Source organism: Cucurbita pepo, chromosome LG05, assembly GCF_002806865.2.
Source record: "Cucurbita pepo subsp. pepo cultivar mu-cu-16 chromosome LG05, ASM280686v2, whole genome shotgun sequence".
In the NCBI taxonomy this organism is placed as follows: Eukaryota; Viridiplantae; Streptophyta; class Magnoliopsida; order Cucurbitales; family Cucurbitaceae; genus Cucurbita; species Cucurbita pepo.
Genome location: NC_036642.1, coordinates 9,910,470 through 9,928,661, shown reverse-complemented (window position 1 = coordinate 9,928,661; position 18,192 = coordinate 9,910,470). Strand labels below are relative to the sequence as shown.

The window sequence follows — 18,192 nt, the reverse complement described above, 5'->3', positions numbered from 1 at the left end:
AACGACGATGTTGGAAAATTGCACACGATCGAAATATGTCAAAACAAATAACTGAAGTATAAGAACAAAACAAATAACTGAAGTACAAGAACAACTTGAAGCAGAGAGTTTTCAAATCAATAACTACTTAATAACTATCCTAAAATTGGTCTAAATTAATAACGTCTTTTGTTAAGTCAAGCTTATTAAGTCATAGATGAGGTCGAGGCGGATCAAAGTTGAACATATGGTCAGTGTGTGTTCTATGTCATGGGAGGTAAAAGCTGGTTGAATGATATTTGAAAAAATGGGGAGGGATATCACTTGAGAAAGCTTGTCTCTTTTAAATGGCGTGGGTTTCTGTGTCTGATAAAAGGAGGAGGTGGGGCAAAGTTGGAGGTCCCCTTTTGGACTCCATTATTGCATTGTTTTTTTATATTTGTCTTCGTTGTTGTCACATCAAACATCGACTCAATAAAGCCCAAAAAACAAACGAGCTAAAACAGAGCTAAAAGAAAGTTTCGTTATTGGTATTATCAACCAAGAGATTAGCGGTTCAAATCTCCACCTTCATGTATTGTTGAACGAAAAGAAAGGAAAATAATGATACTCGTTAATGGATTTGAAAAAGAAGTTGATATCTATTTGTAAAAGAAAAGTAAAAGTGTTAGTGAAAAGAGATATCGAGTTGATATGAAGTCCAAGGTGAACTTTACCATTTTCCAAGGCGTCGTTTGGGTAAAACTTGAATGCTTTAGGGATTGGAAATTTTGAATAGCTTTGGTGTTCAATAAAGGCCTCAAGTTCTTGGTATAATGATAACATAGTTTGACATGTGAAAAGAGAAGCCACAAAAAGCTAACTCTTTTGATTTTTTTTCTTATCTTTATCAAAAACTTCGTTTTTCTCCCATTTTATTGATGTGATATTAAATACGTTACGAAAAATTATGTAGTTAAGAACTATTTAATGTTCATAATGAGAGAGTTCGAGGCAATGAAGTAAGTAAAATGGTTGGATTTTACGAGCTATTCCAACCACAATGGAATGTGATTCCAAGAGATCAACGAGCATGTTCCATAATAGAATGTTTAACGTGTTCCAATCACGGTTGGATATGATTCCAAGAGTTGAATGATAATGAATACGACATAAAAGAGTGAAGTGTAGGCTCCATACCAGAATGTTTAACCTATTCCAACCAGAGCTGAATGAGAATGTCCAAAGAGCAGTGGGTTGAGCGGTTACACATCGTCTTCGTCAAGAACAAAACTCGGTGGTAATTGACATATACACACAAACCAAAAAGTTAGAGATTCGAATTTTTGAACCTATACATTTTTTAGAATTCTATCTATCGTGTAGGATTCATATTCGAGATCATTGTAAAGGCAGTCAGGATTAGTCTAGAGATCGAAATTTTATAGTACATAACAAGACGAAGCTACTATCATTCACGAGGCTGCAAGATACTACTTCGGTCTTCACGAATGCAAAGTGACGAATAAGGAACCTAGTGTCAATCCGTCACCGGTCAAGAGAAAAATGGTCTTCCCATTTTTTTTTGGATGGATCCTTCTTCTCCGTGGCCCATCTGCAGAAACCGACTAGATCCTCCTTACAATCAAAAGCCCAAATCATGAGGGTCGAAGGCCTCATACGATGATCTTGAGAAGAAACCAAGTAGAGGGCTGTGTAACTTTCACTGCGTAGAGGTAGTGATTCCAATTCCGACATGAAGTTCACAGATTCTCCGGTAATAGACCTTCCGGTGGGCGGCGCCGCCCTTTCCTTTCAGCAGGACAACGGTTCAATGCACGTCGGCACCTCCGTCTGGCCCTGTTCTCTTGTCCTCGTCAAATTCATCGATCGATGGGCCTCAATTACCCCCACAGAAAACCCTTACTCTTCTCTCCTCGATTTCCGAGGCAAACGCGCCGTCGAGATCGGCTGTGGATGCGGTGTCGCCGGAATGGGCCTCTACCTCCTAGGTCTCACCGACATACTTCTCACCGATATTTCTCCGGTGATGCCAGCCCTCAAACATAACATTAAACGGAACAAGCCGATCCTCAAAAAAGCCCTAAAACACTCTGTTCTTTACTGGAACAACCCTGCTCAAATCGCCGCCCTTAATCCGCCGTTCGATTTCGTCATTGCTACTGATGTCGTTTACATTGAGGAAACGGTTGGCCCACTCATTTCCACCATGGAGGCGCTGATTGGGAACGACGGTGTCGTTCTGTTGGGATACCAATTGAGGTCGCCGGAATCGGATAAACTGTTCTGGGAAATGTGTGATAAGGCTTTTCAAATTGAAAAGATTCCACATGAAGATTTGCACCCAGAATTTGCCTATGAGGAGGCTGATGTTTATGTTCTGAGGAAGAAAAAGGAGGAAACGGCATCGGGGAGCTGATGGGTATGAGTAAATTTTCTCTGTTACATCTTTTATGTTCTTAGCTTATAGCTAATTTAGACATGTTTGATCTTTGATACACAACTGTTCTGTTGGATTCTTGAGTTGAATATGCAAGTGTTGTATGATTTCCTGGCTGAAATTTGTCTTCTGAAATTGAATTGTTACAAAGCATATGTTGAAGAACAGTGATTGTATTGCCTGTTTAACATTTGGGCCTTTATGTACATATCAAAGTCTCTTGAAAGAACAGTGATTCATTTGTTCATCACAGTTGAATTTTCTAGGAAGATTCAGATGGGCACTTTGGTTTTATAAGATATTATTGGAATAGATTTCAGGGAAGTTCAATCATGACCCCGAGTTGGCCATTTCTGTAGCAGGGTTTTGACATTAAATGTTATTATCAGTAACCCAAGTTATCAGCTTTGTTGTATGCTTTTGGATTGATTGTATTCTTTTGGTTTAGAGTCCTCCTAGTTGTGGACAACATCTACTGTAGTAGTCAAAACCTACTGCTAGTAGATATTGTCCATTTTAGACCGTTATGTATCACCGTCAGCCTCACGGTTTTAAAACATGTCTGTTAGGGAGAAGTTTCCACACCCTTATAAGAAATGCTTCATTCTCCTCTTTAACCGATGTGAGATCTCACAATGTCTGACTCACATCAGTTGGAGAGGGGGACGAAACATTTCTTATAAGGGTGTGGAAACCTCTCCCTAGTAGACACGTTTTAAACCTATTAGGCTAACAACGATACGTAATGGGCTAAAACGGACAATACCTACTAGCGGTGGACTTGGACTATTACAAATGGTATCAGAGCCAGACATTAGGCGATGTGCTAGCAAGGATGTTGGGCCCCTAAAGAGGGGTGAATTATGAGATCCCGCATTGGTTGGAGAGAGGAACGAAGCATTTCTTAAAAAGGTGTGGAAACCTCTCCCTAGCTGACGACGATACGTAATGGACTATAGCGGACTCTATTCGCGATCATCTTTAGTTAGGCTCCGTGTCTTGTGTGTTATCTTAGTGGCAGGGGCCAAGCAATCGAGTATGCCGCAAGTTCGGTTTCCCGTTTGCTGGTATAACATAGATGTCTTTTCTCTATTAAGGATAGTCTGTTGGGTTGGGGTGGGCGTATCAGAACTTTGTTTGGTATTTGTTAAACTGCCGATTTCAATAGTTCTTCATCTCATTTTTGAGTGCTGAAATAGAAATTATACATTGTTTGATGATTTGTCCATTTATTTCTATTTCTACTACGGATGATTCCCAAATGTGTTATCATCAACATCTGATTATATTGGATGATGGTTAAATTAGCAGAAACAGAAAGAAAGGATCTGAAAGAAATCCTTTTGGGGATAATAATTAGCAGCAAAGAAAGATACTTTTTAACCAAAAAGTGCTTTCTAAATCAAGCTAGATGGTTTCCTTTCACTACCTCACCAACCCATTTCCATTTCGATTATTCCGATAGGTGTTTTGTTCTTTCTCTTCTCTTATTCCTTCACCTCTCTAGTAAAGGTTCTTTGCCCATCTAAAGACGATGATCGGAACCCTTAATCAGTAAGATCAGGTTAATAAATATGAATCACTTCTTACGACCAATGGACAAGAATTACCTCTTCATGTGAAAGCAAACTTTTAAGAGGGAGAACTGTAACAGCCCAAGTTCACCAATAGTAGATATTGTCTTTTTTGGGTTTTCACTTTCGAGTTTCCCCGCAAGACCCTTATAAAGAATGTTTCGCTGTTCTCCTCCCCAATCAATGTGGGATCTCACATGAACGATTGATGGAAGAGTCACCTCCTTCTGTTGAAGTAGATCTTCGACAAAGACAACAATCAATGGAAGAGAATAATCTCTGCGTCGAAGAAAATCCTCAACAAGGAGAATGATCCAAATGATTCAAATTCCTCTAAGCAACGCCACTTTCAGCATTAGCTCAGATTGAAAGCAAAGTATGAGCTTTGTCCAAGTTCGATCTTACAGTAAATCACAGATTCTAATGGTCTTTAATTTTTTAGACAAAAGCATACAAGATTGTCAGATACCAAACCCCATCAAGAACACCTCTTAAATACACTTCCAAGTTTATTCATCAGTATTTCTCCAAATTTATTCATACAAACAAGAACAATAATTAACAGCAATCATGAAACAGCAGACGACCCATCATGAACTGCAAACTGGGGAATCATATGGGAATTGCTTGCCGATCTATTTTGATCACTTGACTCAAAATATACAAAAGAAGGGTTATAGAAATCAACAAGTGGGTTAGGATTATTATTACTCGAACTGGAATCTTCATGCCTATTATGATCCTTTTTCACTGAGTTTCCACATTGCCTTGGCTGAGTTTGGTAGAACACTTTGGAGACCACAAGTTCTCCATCTTTCTCTTCCTCACTGGCTCCCAAATGGTATTGATGCATAATCCAGTTTGTCTTCTCCGGCTTCTTTTGCTTCCCATAATTGGTGTACAGCACTAGGATCTTCTTGTAACCCTTTACTCTCCCGGCTACGAGAACAGGCCTCGTCTTGCCCGTTTTGTGCCACCGTGTTTCGCCCTCGCCCTCGGTGTTGTCAGCGTGAACTTTCCTTCTTTTCCTTGTTCCTGTTGTGTACGCCTTGGATGGCCTGTGGAAGAAGTGCCGGACTAGACCATCTTTTCTTACTCCTGCATTGATATGATTAAGATATTGTGAGATCCCACATTGGTTGGGGAGGAAAACGAAACACCTTTTATATCAATGTGAAAATCTTAAGGGAGAGCTCGAAAGGAAAAACCCAAAGAGGACAATATCTACTAGCGGTGAGTCTGAGCTGTTACAAATGGTATCAGAGCTAGACACCGCGCGATGTGCCAGCGAGGAGGTTGTTCCCCAAAGGGGGTTAGACACGAGACGGTGTGCTAGTAAGAACGCTGGGCCCCAAAGGGGGTGGATTTGGAGGGGGTCTCACATCGATCGGAGAAAGAAACGAGTGCCAGTGAGGACGCTGGGCCCTGAAGGGGGGGGTGGATTGTGAGATTCCACATCGGTTGGAGAGGAGAACGAAACACCCTTTACAAGGGGTGTTTCCTAGCAGATAGACACATTTTATGAGAGAAAGCCGGAAAGGGGAAACCGAAAGAGTATTTACACAAAGTTTTTGGGTAATTTTAAACATTTTAGTAGTAAAAGAATCGATGGGTTTGGATCACCTGGCAATTTCTGGGGATGTGTATAGCAAATCCCATGCTCCCATTGAATAGTGGGAATGAATTCATCGATCAAAGGATGAAGCTTGTGAGCATCACACCCAACTTTCCCCTCCAAATGTAAGAGAAGCTCTTGATCCGTAGGGTCAAATTTCACACCAGCAGGCAGACCAGGTAGTATATGAATTCCAGCTCCACCCTATAATTTTGTAAAAAAAAAAAAAAAAGTAAACAAACACAAAAAAAAACCAAAAAAGAACAAAAACAAAGATCAAAAGTACCTTTTCTGGGGATTTGATTTGATGATGGCCGCAAGAAGGACAAGAAGAACTGGAGTTGGTAACATATTTATCCACAAACTGTGTCATGTGTCTTGTTCTTTGAGTTCCTCCCACATTCGACAACAATGGAGCTGAAATTTCATGTGGGGTTTGGTTAAGTAGAGAAAAATGAAAAGGGTTTCTTTGGTGTCAAGTTTTGATGTCAAGTTTTGATGTCAATAAGAAGAGAGTTCGATGAGAATAAATGCAGTTCCTGATATGGTTTAGGATCTTTAAAACTAACACTCAAAGATATAAGAAGAAAGAAGTGAGTGGAGAGGGAGGCTACCTAATTTGAGAGACAGAGACAAGGGCGAAAAGGGCTGTGTTTTTGGTTTTGTTTTTGTGTTTTTGTGTTGTTTTTTCAGGTTTGATGTCACTGTGGAGTGTTCATAAAGCTTGAGCTTATAAAATTGAAAGTTTTCGGTTTGTGTGGGATGAAAGTTCCACCTCGGCTAATTTAGAGAATGATCATAGGTTTATAATTAAGGAATACTATCTTCATTCATACGAGGCCTTTTGGAGAAGCCCAAAGCAAAGCTATGAGAGCTTATGCTCAAAGTAGACAACCATTATGAAGAGTCGTGTTTATCTATCTAACCGTTTGATGTTAGTGTTCTTGGCTTTGGGTTTGGGTTTGGGTTTGGCCTGCAATGCAATGGAAGTGCCAACCAACTCCACCATATATCACACAGACTGAAACCAACAACGAAGACGACAGTATTTTAAACACATGACGTTTAAGGAACAGCAACTACTTTGAACTTGCTACCTTAGCAGCTACTGATTATGAAACATTTGAAACTTTACCTATTTTCTGCTTTTCCAACCCTTTTCCATCTTAAATTTCCTCTATTTTTTTTGACGTTACAAGTTCGTGAAATGGAGGATCGTAAAACTATGGTGTCTTGATAAAATTTTGTGTTTGAAGAACGGTGCACTTTTGAGCGAAATTGAGAGTCTGACTATCGAAGTGGATAATATTGTATTATTATGAAGAGTTTTACGTTGTTCTTGACACTACTAGAAGAAAGTTATCTCTGAGATCTCACATCGGTCGGAGATAGGAACGAAATATTCCTTGTGAGAGTGTGGAAACTTCTCCCTAACAAACGCGTTTCAAAAATCTTGAGGCTGACGGTCGTAACTGACCAAAGTGGACAATGTTTATTAGCGGTGGGCTTGAGTTGTTACATTATCATTTTTTTGTATGACGGTTAAAAAAAAAGAAAGCTTCTAAGTATTTTAGATGAAAGTTGTCTATTCCAACGTTTTTTTTTTGGTTTAAAGTTATTCTCGAAATTATTTACAAGGTTTTAGAAAAGAATATTGTTTTCTTGTTTTGAAATCATTAATTAAAGTGATATTTTATCTTTTTTTTACTTTTCTTTTTCAGCCTCACGAGGGATCCGTGTCTTGAATGTTTTCATTAGAGATGTCCATGAGGCCGAACAAGAATGAAGAGCGTCTCCATCCCCGCCACTTATTTCATCTCCATCTCTTTGTGAAATTCTCCCTTTATTTTTACATAGATCACCTGCGGGAAATTTGCTTGGCTCAGGTTGGTCGAGTAATTTTTCTCCATTTATTATTTTAAAAAATATATATATTTATTTTTCAATATAATATTTATATAAAAAAAAAATTAATAAATCAATATATTACCTAAATATATATATATAAAAAGTTCTAATTTCTAAAAGTTTAAATTTTAAGATTAGAACGCAGTCTAGAGTCTCAAAATTAACTAATTCGTGACTATCTTCGGCCTGGTCCTATTTCTTTTTAACATAATTTAAAAAGGACAAGACAAATCTATAGCGCGGTTATATAAATATACTCATTCAACTCTGAGTAGGTAAGCTTGTTCGCACCCAAAAGTCCTCACTGCACTAAAATTCTCCAATGTCGGAGTCTGTATGGGAAGCATCATGCCAATGCACGGTTTTTCTTTATATTTTGCACGTTCTTTCTATTTGAACCAAATTTTACCTTAGTATTACGCGAACGTAATATATTCGATGAAAAAAACTATTTTTATTTATTGAATTTTTACTGTTTGAGATATTTCTTGGCTTAGTTTCTGAAATATAAATAAAAACATATTCACCAAAAGCTATACATAATGGAAGAAAGAAAAATAGGTTCATAGTTTTAAAAATATTATTTCACTTTGTGGATGGACGACATGTCGTCTGTGATAAGGAAAGGCAGATTCCTCACTTACCTTGTAAGAAATCCAACAATCCCATGAAAACCCTTAGTAATTACTAATGGTTATTATTACATCTTAATAATGTTTTAAATAATAAATTTATTTATTTTAATATATTTTAAGAATTTATATTCGGTCGCACCAACAATGTTCCATTGGTGAATACAACCTTGCTGACGGTCCGACGAAATCACAAAATTGGGTGAAAAATGAATATGGGGCTAGAGTTCCCCTTAAGGCTTGTCGTGAGCGTGTCATAATCATGATGCTACACAATTGAAGATGCACGATTGTAATAGATGGGACAAGTTCACCCGACAACTGACCAAGATAAAAGACAGAACATGGTGCCATGTGATAAAAGAGAAGTCAAAATCATCAACTCGAACTTGTCCCTAAGTAGACCAAGAAGCATTAGTAAGATAAGTATTACGATGACTTAGTGAATTTATACTTGGCTGAAGCATGATCCGTTCGAGTGAGTCGAGGAGGCACAAGTACATTAGATAGCCTCTAGGGGTGTACATGGTCTGGGTTGGGTTAAGGATTTTCTTGACCCAACCCAAAAGTTTGGGTTGGTTGGATTGGTAACCCAATCCAAAAATTTTCACAACCCAACCGAACCGGGCGTGGGTGTCTTTAGAGAGGCCAAGGTACCACTCTGGCAAACAGAAAGATTCTTAATATAACTATCTATTTTTATTTGGCTCGGGTCAACCCGGAGTTTTTATCCACGAACCCGAAGCTAATACAGTTCGGGTTCAAGAAAATGAACCCAACCCTATCCGAAATGTTAATCCAACCCAACCCAACCTTTATAGTTCGGGTTACGTTGGTCCGGGTTGTCGGGTTGGATGTATACCCTTACTCTTAACTTTTGTTATAAACTTTTTTAAGGATCAGGTTGAAGAGCTGTTTCCAAGAATAGGTAGCAACCGATGTATAACGCCATTGTCGACAGTTTCTCTAATTCCTTCGAATTAAACCAAAAAAAATAACAGAATCCATCTGGATTTCAGAGAATTAAACCGATAATTTCCCAAACAATTAATAATTCGTAATTAAATATCTCACACCAAACCAAAGGAATCACTCATTCATCAAAATGGAAGGGGATATGGAGAGCCAAAATCAGCAAGCACTGGCCGCCGAGAATCCCAGAACGCCATTGTTACAGAACGCCGGAAAGGCAACAAAAACGCCGACCCAAAAAGCCATTAGAAAGACCTTCAAAAAAACAGCCCATTTAGCCAACCTCCTCCCCACCGGCACCGTCCTCGGCTTCCAAATCCTGTCCCCCATTTTCACGCACCAAGGTAACTGCCACACCACCGTCACCCAAACCTCCACCCTCGCCCTCCTCCTCCTCTGTTCCTTGTCCTGTTTTTTCCTCCTCTTCACCGACAGTTTCCGGGACGAACGCGGCAAAGTCCGATATGGGGTGGCCACGTTTCAGGGCTTGTGGGTCATTGATGCCTCCACCACACTGCCCAAGGAGGAGGCTGCTAAGTATAGGCTACGGTTTATTGATTTTTTTCATGCCTTTTGTTCTCTGTTGGTGTTTGTAGCTGTTGCTCTGTTTGACGAGAATGTTGTGAAGTGTTTCTATCCGACTCCGTCCGATGAAACAAGGGAGCTTTTGGTTGTGTTGCCTGTCGGAATTGGTGTGTTGTGCAGCTTCTTGTTCATTGTTTTTCCTTCTAAACGACATGGCGTTGGATTCCCTCTCTCTCGTCAGTAGCAAGCAATCAAGAGATACTACAAACAAGTTCTTGTTGAATTCTTCAATTTCTCTAAGCTGTTGTATTCTACCCTCATTATTTCGCTTAATTTAATTGAATATTCGATGTTCTGTGTCACGTGTTGTTCGTTTACATTAAAAAAATGGTCTCTTCAGAGCTTCTCGTTAAGGTTTTAAAATGCAGACTAAACTTTTTCTTCTGGGTTTCCCCTCAAGTTGGGAGAGGTTTCCACTCTCTTGTAAACAATGTTTCGTTCCCCTCACCAATCGATGTGAGATCTCACAATCTATCCCTTTCGGAGCCCAACATCCTCGCTGGCACACTGCTCGGTGTCTATCCCTTTCGGGGCTCAGCGTCCTTACACCCTTCCAATAAATGTTTCGTTTCCCTCTTCAATTGATGTGGGATCTCACAATCCACTCCCCTTCGGGACCCAACGTTCTTGCTAGTAAATCGTCTGATGTCCACCCCTTCAGGGCTCAACGTTCTCTCTGGCAAACCGCCCGATGTCCACCCCCTCCAGGGCTAGCGTCCTCACTGGCACACTTCTCAATGTCCACTCCCTTCGAGGCTCAATGTCTTCATTGGCACACTATCCAGTGTCCACCTCCTACAGGGCTTAGCATCCTCACTAGTACACCGCCTGATGTCTTGGCTCTAATACCATTTAGGTCCACCACTAGCAAAAATTGTCTTCTTTGGATTTAAAACGGCTAGGAAGAAGTTTCCAGATTTCCCTATACAAATGTTTCATTCCACTTCCCAATCGACGTGGGATCTCACACAACTCTTGAATCTCAAGAGGCGTAGTATTCCAACCCAATTCTAACCATATACTTTTCGGATCGAAAATGTGGAGTAGTTGAAGTTTAAGTTCATAAACTTAGTAATTTAAGCAAATTATCATTCTGGGTCAGTTGATTTTGACCTAAACCCAGTTCATCGATAATCAAGATGCACAAAATGTGATTCCAGGCGCAAACAAGATCGAGGTCAAGAAAACGAAAATTAAAGAATCAAAGGATGAATTTTCCATAAATACAGAGGTCTGTTGTAATAACATGGTGGAATACAATACAAACATAACTAAGAACTAAGCAGACAAAGAAATGGATGTAATAATCAATATCAATAATGAAAACGAAATCCGAAGCAGAACTAACAGGGTATTTGGTGAGTGAACCATCGGAGCACCTTCACCGGCAGCTTGATAAGCCCCATCGCCAGATTCGCAAGCCCCGCACAGCACACGCAACATGGGCAGAGGCAACTCAGCACAGATCTGCAACAAAAACAGCGCCATCGCTTCAGTTCTTGTCAAATTCATCAGTTCAGAATAAGCAACGAACCAAGTGATAAAGAAGAACTCACCCGATGATCCAAATCACGGCCCCAACCACAGATAAAACCAACGCAACCAACGCAAATGGCAGCCCCAGCAAGAACCCTAATGGCCTGCAATCGCCCATCTTTCTTTCTGTCTTTCTTCCTCGCTTTCTAAGATTCAATGTCGAGATTTATAGAGTTTCTTGGCACAACTGCAGCCCACCACCACCGCCGCCGCCCACTTTGGTGAATGGATTGACTTCTCTGCCCTTCAAGATGGTGCCCAATGGATCTGGGAATTGGAATAGTCGTGGGGTAGTTTTGGGAAGCTTCCTGCGCGTTGCATATGCTAAGCGGCGACTTTTCTTTCATTTTGAAGCGTTGACGGAGATTCCACGCCGGTTCGTTCGTTCGTTTTAATTTTCAAATATTGAACCCCAATTTTAAATTCTGACTTCAAATTTCAAACCCACATGAGTGTACATTGAATCGACAACCGGGACCAACTTAACCCGAATTATAAGAGTTGAATTAGCATTTCGGGTAAGGTTAGATTCATTTTTCTGAACCCGAACTGAATCGATTCAGTTTCGGGTTGATGGATAAAACTTTCGAGTTGACTGGATCTAAATAAAAATATATAAATTATATTAAGAATATTTTCATATTAATAAGTTTGCCAGAGTTGTACCTTCCCCTCCTTAAAAGACACTCTCGAGTTTGACGCGAAGAATATACTCTTTTTTTTTTATCTATCCTTTTTCTTATATTTGCTTTACTATAATTTTCGTTTGTTGTTTTTTATGTGAATAATTATGGATGTATTTGTGTTTGTTTATGAACTTTTAATATATTTTATGTATTATGTAAGATTGTATCGAATAATCCTAGATTGAGATAAATAAAACTTTTTAAAAAAAAATTGACAACTGGACAACCCAGCCCAAAAATGGAGGGTTGGGTTGGGTTGTGAAAATTTTAGGGTTGGGTTGGGTTACCAATCCAACCAACCCTAATTTTTGGGTTAGGTTAAAAAAATCTCTGAACCCAACTCAACCCGGACGATGTATACCCCTACTCGAAATCTCATCACTCGTTCTCGAGTTCGAATTTCTCCCCTTTAATTTCATCTTCCTTTAAAATTCGCTTTTCATCCTTCAACTTTTTAAAAATATCAATAAATTTAAGGACCAAATAGATAATAGTTTTATAAATTACAAATAATTAAATGAGCATTAAATAAGTATATTTTTAAGTAAAAATACGAAAATAAATAAATAAATAAAATGGTAATATAATACTCCAAATGAACAAAAGGACAATATATCAAACAAAACTTGAAATGAAAAGCATCTAACTTTTGAAAACTATCTCTATATTTTCCCATAATGTTTATATATATATATATATAATAGGAACAAATAACTTCCGACCACAAAACCTTTCAAAACGTTGTTTCTATGGAAGGACAAAAATCTCTTTTGAAACCATAGCACTCATAATCAAATGTTTAATAACATTTTAATCATGCTTATCCTAATTTTTACTTCTTTTCTTCCTTTTCGGTTCGAAAGAAAGTTCTAGAAAAAATGATCTATCGAGTAATTCGTACTCGAGCAGGATGTAATAATCGAACGTACAATTACCATTTTTTGAACCTAACTTGGGTCAAGATATTATCTTTTAAAAAAAGGATAAATTTTGATCGAATCCAAGAAAGCATAATAACTCGCTTAAGCATATAGGATAACCGTTCATATACAAATCTTCTTACTTTGTAGTTCATACGAATCACAGCTAAATAGTAAGAGCCTGTCTTATTGGCTATTATCGAATTGAAAGTGCTTAGACTTCTATAATAACTCAAGCTCACCGCTAGCAGATATTGAGTCATGCTGTAACAACCCAATTCCACTGCTAGTAAATGTTGTCCAATTTGACCCGCTACGCATCGCTATCAACTGTAACAGCCCAAGCCCACCACTAACAGATGTTGTTCGCTTTGGCCCGTTACGTATTGTCGTCAACCTCACAGTTTTAAAATGCATCTATTAGGGAGAGGGTTCCACATTCTTATAAGGAATGCTTCGTTTTCCAACCGAGGTGGGATTTCACATATTCATTTCATATATTTAAATCTTTATACGTATTCTAGATAAGTTACAAATTTGAATCGGTGAAGTTGACAATGGAATAAAAAATCTGTCCGGGATGGAAGGGGTGAAATTTGGATTGATATCGAGTCGTTGGAGCGTCGAGGGGACCTCAAATTTGAGAAAAGGATGACTGATAGTGAAAGCCAAAGCCATATTTACAGCATATATATATATATATATATATATATATATATATATATATAGTCCAACAACAACAACAATTATTGCAGGGTTTGAGGACCCATTTTACAACATGTATGTCTATGTTGGCTCCCGACCATTAATAAACATTTATACTGTCCTTTCTTTACCCTTGTACTAACCCATTTAAATCATAGATGTTATCAAAACTTGTTACTTTCTTCTGCCTCGCTATCCATATTGCTTTCTCTTACGCCCACTTCCCTTTACAAGATGCAATTTTTTTCTTCACATGTTAGCTTTGGATTCCCTAACGTGTGTAGCTCTCGTGGTCGGGTCCCGTTCTAGATTTGAAACGATACGACGAAGTCAAGTAGTTACGTTAAGCAAGACGAAGGTTACACTCGAAATCATGTGTGGTTCCTTGGTCCCTAACAATGAATATCTAATTTTCTTTATTGTAGGTTTGGGCATGAATTTTTATGTTGTCTTTACTTGTATGTGGTGTGTGTTTTATACAACTTTTTTTCTTCCACAAAATCGTTTAACTATTATATCTTCGTAATCACTTTTATTTACGGATCATTTACTCGAGCGTTGTTCGGAATACTTTTAAAGAAGAACATGCTTTGTTGTATACTCCAAGTGTAACGACCCTAATTTTCTACTGAAATAGAGCCGCTACGACATGCATAAGTAGTGGCTCTATTACAGTAAGAAATTAGGGTTGTTACAAATGGCATGAGAGCTAGATATCGATCGATATGCCAGCGAAGACACTGAGTCCTAAAGGAGTGGTTTGTGAGACTCAACATCAATTAGAGATATGAACAAACATGAGTGTAGAAGTCTATCCCTAAAAGACAGGTAAACTGTCTAATAATAAACTTCTGACTATTACACTAAAAATAGCATACTCTTAACTATAGTTGAATCATGTGACACTCAACAACCACAGTCGAACAAAACATGTCATTCTTAATCATGTTTGACCAAAGGGGTAATTTAGTATTTTTCTTTGTCATTCTTAATCATGTTTAGCATAAAATAAGGTTGTTATGTTTCCTTTTTTTCTTTGTCTCAGTAGGGTTCATCCTAATGGAATTTAAGACATAAATATTAGCATAATTTATAAGTATATCCATCTAGATAAGATCATCAAATTATTATTTTTAAAAAAAATAGAATTGATTTGATTTGATCTTCTTGATTACGATATGAAATCTACGTAAATCTTCCACAACTTGTTATACATCCAAAAAAAAATTGTATTTTGATATTATATTTATACATATATTCTTCAATTGGGTTCGCCCACATGATCACATCACTGTCTTGATTCACTCCACAACACATATATCCATTACATGTTTCTATGTCAATCAACTTCCCATTCCAATCCTCTCTGACATCCTCTCTCTCTCTCTCCCTCTCTCTCTCATTGAAAGCTTTTTGGAAAACCAATTATTTACTTCACGAGCAATCACTTGCAGCTCCAAGAAAATTCAAAAAAAGGGCATCCACAAGCACAAATTTGTAAGGGAAAAGGAAGCTGTTGAATCAGTGGCGAAACACAACAAGAACATTCAAACAAAATCTCAAGTTGTGGCCGACATCCAAACCCTTGTTTTTTCCCCTTTAGAGTACTCTTTACATCGATTCAAGCAATACCCATTTGAGATTTCTTGTGATTTCATGCAAAGTTTGGATCTTTAAGCCATTCTATTCTAGTTTGTAATGCTTGCTGTGAGAATTGGCAACAAAGATGAAGAACAAGGAGAAGTGGATAGCTTTTCGATTGCGGCGGAGGGCTTTCCTGACTTTGATGATGATACCCATTTGCTTGCTAGCATCAATTTTGATGATCTTTTTGTGGGAATCAACGATGGAGATGTGTTGCCTGATTTGGAGATGGATCATGAACTCCTCGCTCAATTCTCCGTTAACAATTCGGTGTCTTTTGAACAATTCGACGACAATTCAAAGAGTGTCAACAAAGATGAGGGCGAGGGCGAGGAGGAAGGGAAAGCTCATGGGGATCAAGAAATTGTGACCAAAATAGACGAATTGGCAGCCAAATCAAAAAGTGGTGATAAAATCAATAAATCTTCTCCTCAATCCAAGAACTCTCAAGGAAAGAGAAAAGTTAAGGTAAAAGATAGGTTTTTTTTTTTTTTTTTTTTTTTTCAATTGGGTCTTTAACCGAAGATCGCTCGGAGAGAGTCGGATGAGGCTGAACTTATGCTCAAAGTGGACAATACTGGAGAGTCGTGATTTCTAACCTTTAGTTGAAAAGGGTTAAAAAAGTTATGAACTTTGGGAGGGAGTCCCAGAGTGCGGTTGAACTTAGCTGAAAGTGGACAATATCATATTATATCATTGGAGAGTCGTGATTTCTAACCTAGGGTGTAAGAAAGTTACGAACTTTCATTGAATTGAAGCTTGGAAGAAGTTTTATGATTAAGCTTGATGAATTGCAGGTGGATTGGACGCCGGAGCTGCACCGGCGGTTTGTGCAAGCGGTGGAGCAGTTGGGAGTGGATAAGGCAGTGCCTTCTAGAATATTGGAGCTGATGGGAATTGAGTGTCTCACTCGCCATAACGTTGCTAGCCATCTTCAAGTAAACTGCTAAATCTTTATAATTTATGTCTCTAAACATGTTTTTTTTTTTAATTTCTTAGGTTGTTTGTCTCTAATAATTAATGAATATTTATTTTATGTCGACGATGGTTAGGAGAGTAATCCCGAATTGATCGTAGGTTTATAAGTGAGAAACACTTTTTTAAGTTTTGCAATATTATTGTGGACATCGGTAATTTCTAACCTCTAATTAGGGTTTGGCATGCACTTTATTGCAGAAATACAGGTCGCATCGGAAACATTTGTTGGCACGTGAAGCGGAGGCGGCGAGTTGGAGTCAAAGGCGGCATATGTACGGCGCCGCCGCAGTAAATGGTGGTGGAAAAAGAGAACTCAGCTCGTGGGGTGCACCGACGACTATGGGATTTCCGCCCATGCATCCCCATTTTAGGCCTTTGAATGTGTGGCCAAAGTACCTACAACATTCACCATCTCCACCACCTCCGCCGGCGTTGTCGTGGCCATACGCCGCCGCTCCTCCTCCCCCCCACGACCCTTCCTACTGGCACCACCACCACCACCAACGGGTATGAAGGAAAAAAAAAAGAACATTTTTTTTGTCTTTTTTTGGTTTGGTTTCTCTCACTCACGAGGTTTGTAAACGTTTATTTGTTTCTGTTTTGGTGTTGTGCGTAGGTTCCAAACGCTTTAACCCCAGGAACGCCATGCTTCCCACATTCTTTACCGACGAACACGGTAATTTCATTCGTTATTTTTTGTGAGATTCGAGAATACTTCTCTATTCCTGCCTCATCCATGAACATCTTGTTAGAAATCACGAATCTTCACACTAGTATGATATTGGTAGATAATATTTCTCTATTCACGACCCCGCCCATGAACATCTTGTTAGAAATCATATTCCTTACCTATAAATCCATGGTCAACTCCTTAATTAGCCGATGTGGAACTCTTCTCCCAACAATCCTCTTCTCGAACAAAGTACACCATAGAGCCTCTCCTAAGACCTATCGAGCCCTCGAATAGCCTCCCTTTAATTTAGGCTTGACTCCTTCTTTATTCGACATTTGAGGATTTTATTGATATGACTAAGTTAAAGATTACCATGATAGAAATCACAAACCTCTACAGTGGTATGATATTATCAGCATAAACTCTCATGACTTTGTTTTGAGGAGCCATGCTAGAAATCACGAACCTCCACAGTAATATGATATTATCCACTTTGAGAATAAGCTCTCATGAGTTTGCTTTGGGTTTCTCCAAAAGGTCTCGTGTCAATAGAGATGCATCCTTACTTATAAACTCATAATCACCCCTCTCCCAACCATCCTCGACACATCTCTAGTTGGGTATTGGTTTTGATGAGTTTATAACCAATAATCATTGTTATTTTGGGATGCAGAGATTTGGCGGGGCAATGTTCTCGGTAATCCCACCGCCCCATCCACCGTACAAACTAGACCTCATCACCGTCGGCTGTTCACCGCCACATCCTCCCCTCGACTCGTATCCAGTAAGACAACTTCATCGCCATCTCGTTTTGCACTATAATTCTTTAACCAATTCTAATTGTAATACAACGGGGACGTCATGCAGTCAAAAGAGAGCATAGACTCAGCTATTGGAGATGCTTTAGCGAAGCCATGGCTGCCACTTCCTCTTGGCCTAAAGCCTCCATCTTTGGACAGTGTCAAGGTCGAGCTTCAACGACAAGGCATCCCTAGAATACCACCCTCCTGCGCTTGATGGGTTCATCATTTCTTCTGACCAGCCCGACAGCTCTTGGATGAACTTGACAACGTTAATTATGTGCTGCATTACATCATCATCTAAAGTTGGTTCTTTTCTTGCTTTTGTAAGAGGGTTATCCATTGCATATAATTGATAAGCCACTGAGAAAACGTAGAAGTATCTCGACTTTATATAATTGATAAGCCACTGAGAAAACGTAGAAGTATCTCGACTTTGTATATCTAGTAACTATTAGAAAGCAGGAAGGTTTTTAAATCTACATCCAACGATTATTAACTGATAATCATATCGTTGTGATTTCATTTCAATAATTTTTCTTATT

At 38.8% G+C, this 18,192-nt stretch overlaps 5 protein-coding genes across 7 annotated transcripts; 3 read left to right on the top strand and 2 right to left on the bottom strand.

Moving 5' to 3' along the window:
* Positions 1–1,525: 1,525 nt before the first annotated feature.
* On the top strand, positions 1,526–7,493 carry LOC111795939 (protein-lysine methyltransferase METTL21D). Of its 2 annotated transcripts, none has more exons than XM_023678584.1 (2): positions 1,526–2,401; positions 7,330–7,493. In XM_023678584.1, exon 1 carries the CDS (start codon positions 1,715–1,717, stop codon positions 2,396–2,398), a length of 684 nt encoding a protein of 227 aa, XP_023534352.1. In that variant the 5' UTR covers positions 1,526–1,714; the 3' UTR covers positions 2,399–2,401; positions 7,330–7,493. The 2 variants fall into 2 exon arrangements, with proteins under 2 accessions (XP_023534352.1, XP_023534351.1); XM_023678583.1 differs by lacking the exon at positions 7,330–7,493 and adding an exon at positions 6,807–7,001.
* Positions 4,472–6,157, bottom strand: LOC111795938 (NAC domain-containing protein 73-like). The gene is made up of 3 exons (XM_023678582.1): positions 5,895–6,157; positions 5,617–5,812; positions 4,472–5,091 (listed from the first exon to the last, which is right to left on the bottom strand). The coding sequence occupies exons 1-3, from the start codon at positions 5,979–5,981 to the stop codon at positions 4,562–4,564; spliced, it is 813 nt and encodes a 270-aa protein (XP_023534350.1). The 5' UTR covers positions 5,982–6,157; the 3' UTR covers positions 4,472–4,561.
* Positions 7,494–9,199: 1,706 nt separating the features above from the next.
* Positions 9,200–10,067, top strand: LOC111795854 (protein DMP7-like). Its single transcript, XM_023678463.1, has one exon. It carries the CDS (start codon positions 9,254–9,256, stop codon positions 9,887–9,889), a length of 636 nt encoding a protein of 211 aa, XP_023534231.1. The 5' UTR covers positions 9,200–9,253; the 3' UTR covers positions 9,890–10,067.
* An 831-nt stretch (positions 10,068–10,898) lies between these two features.
* On the bottom strand, positions 10,899–11,611 carry LOC111795637. Its single transcript, XM_023678175.1, has 2 exons — positions 11,262–11,611; positions 10,899–11,172 (listed from the first exon to the last, which is right to left on the bottom strand). The coding sequence occupies exons 1-2, from the start codon at positions 11,357–11,359 to the stop codon at positions 11,049–11,051; spliced, it is 222 nt and encodes a 73-aa protein (XP_023533943.1). The 5' UTR covers positions 11,360–11,611; the 3' UTR covers positions 10,899–11,048.
* A 3,311-nt stretch (positions 11,612–14,922) lies between these two features.
* Positions 14,923–18,172, top strand: LOC111794798 (transcription activator GLK1-like). Of its 2 annotated transcripts, none has more exons than XM_023676938.1 (6): positions 14,923–15,664; positions 15,994–16,134; positions 16,349–16,681; positions 16,791–16,850; positions 17,521–17,631; positions 17,715–18,172. In XM_023676938.1, exons 1-6 carry the CDS (start codon positions 15,251–15,253, stop codon positions 17,862–17,864), a joined length of 1,209 nt encoding a protein of 402 aa, XP_023532706.1. In that variant the 5' UTR covers positions 14,923–15,250; the 3' UTR covers positions 17,865–18,172. The 2 variants fall into 2 exon arrangements, with proteins under 2 accessions (XP_023532706.1, XP_023532707.1); XM_023676939.1 differs by having other exon boundaries at positions 14,926–15,664; positions 16,373–16,681.
* The last annotated feature ends 20 nt before the right edge of the window (positions 18,173–18,192 follow it).

Coding starts and splice junctions, on each gene's coding strand:
- LOC111795637 (XM_023678175.1), bottom strand. CDS start 11,359: ATGGGCGATTGCAGGCCATTAGGGTTCTTGCTGGGGCTGCCATTTGCG. Junction 11,173..11,261: donor GCCGTGATTTGGATCATCGG/GTGAGTTCTTCT, acceptor TTTTTGTTGCAG/ATCTGTGCTGAGTTGCCTCT.
- LOC111795854 (XM_023678463.1), top strand. CDS start 9,254: ATGGAAGGGGATATGGAGAGCCAAAATCAGCAAGCACTGGCCGCCGAG.
- LOC111795939 (XM_023678584.1), top strand. CDS start 1,715: ATGAAGTTCACAGATTCTCCGGTAATAGACCTTCCGGTGGGCGGCGCC.
- LOC111795938 (XM_023678582.1), bottom strand. CDS start 5,981: ATGACACAGTTTGTGGATAAATATGTTACCAACTCCAGTTCTTCTTGT. Junction 5,813..5,894: donor AAATCAAATCCCCAGAAAAG/GTACTTTTGATC, acceptor ACAAAATTATAG/GGTGGAGCTGGAATTCATAT. Junction 5,092..5,616: donor ACATCCCCAGAAATTGCCAG/GTGATCCAAACC, acceptor ATATCAATGCAG/GAGTAAGAAAAGATGGTCTA.
- LOC111794798 (XM_023676938.1), top strand. CDS start 15,251: ATGCTTGCTGTGAGAATTGGCAACAAAGATGAAGAACAAGGAGAAGTG. Junction 16,682..16,790: donor ACCACCACCACCACCAACGG/GTATGAAGGAAA, acceptor TGTTGTGCGTAG/GTTCCAAACGCTTTAACCCC. Junction 17,632..17,714: donor CTCCCCTCGACTCGTATCCA/GTAAGACAACTT, acceptor GACGTCATGCAG/TCAAAAGAGAGCATAGACTC.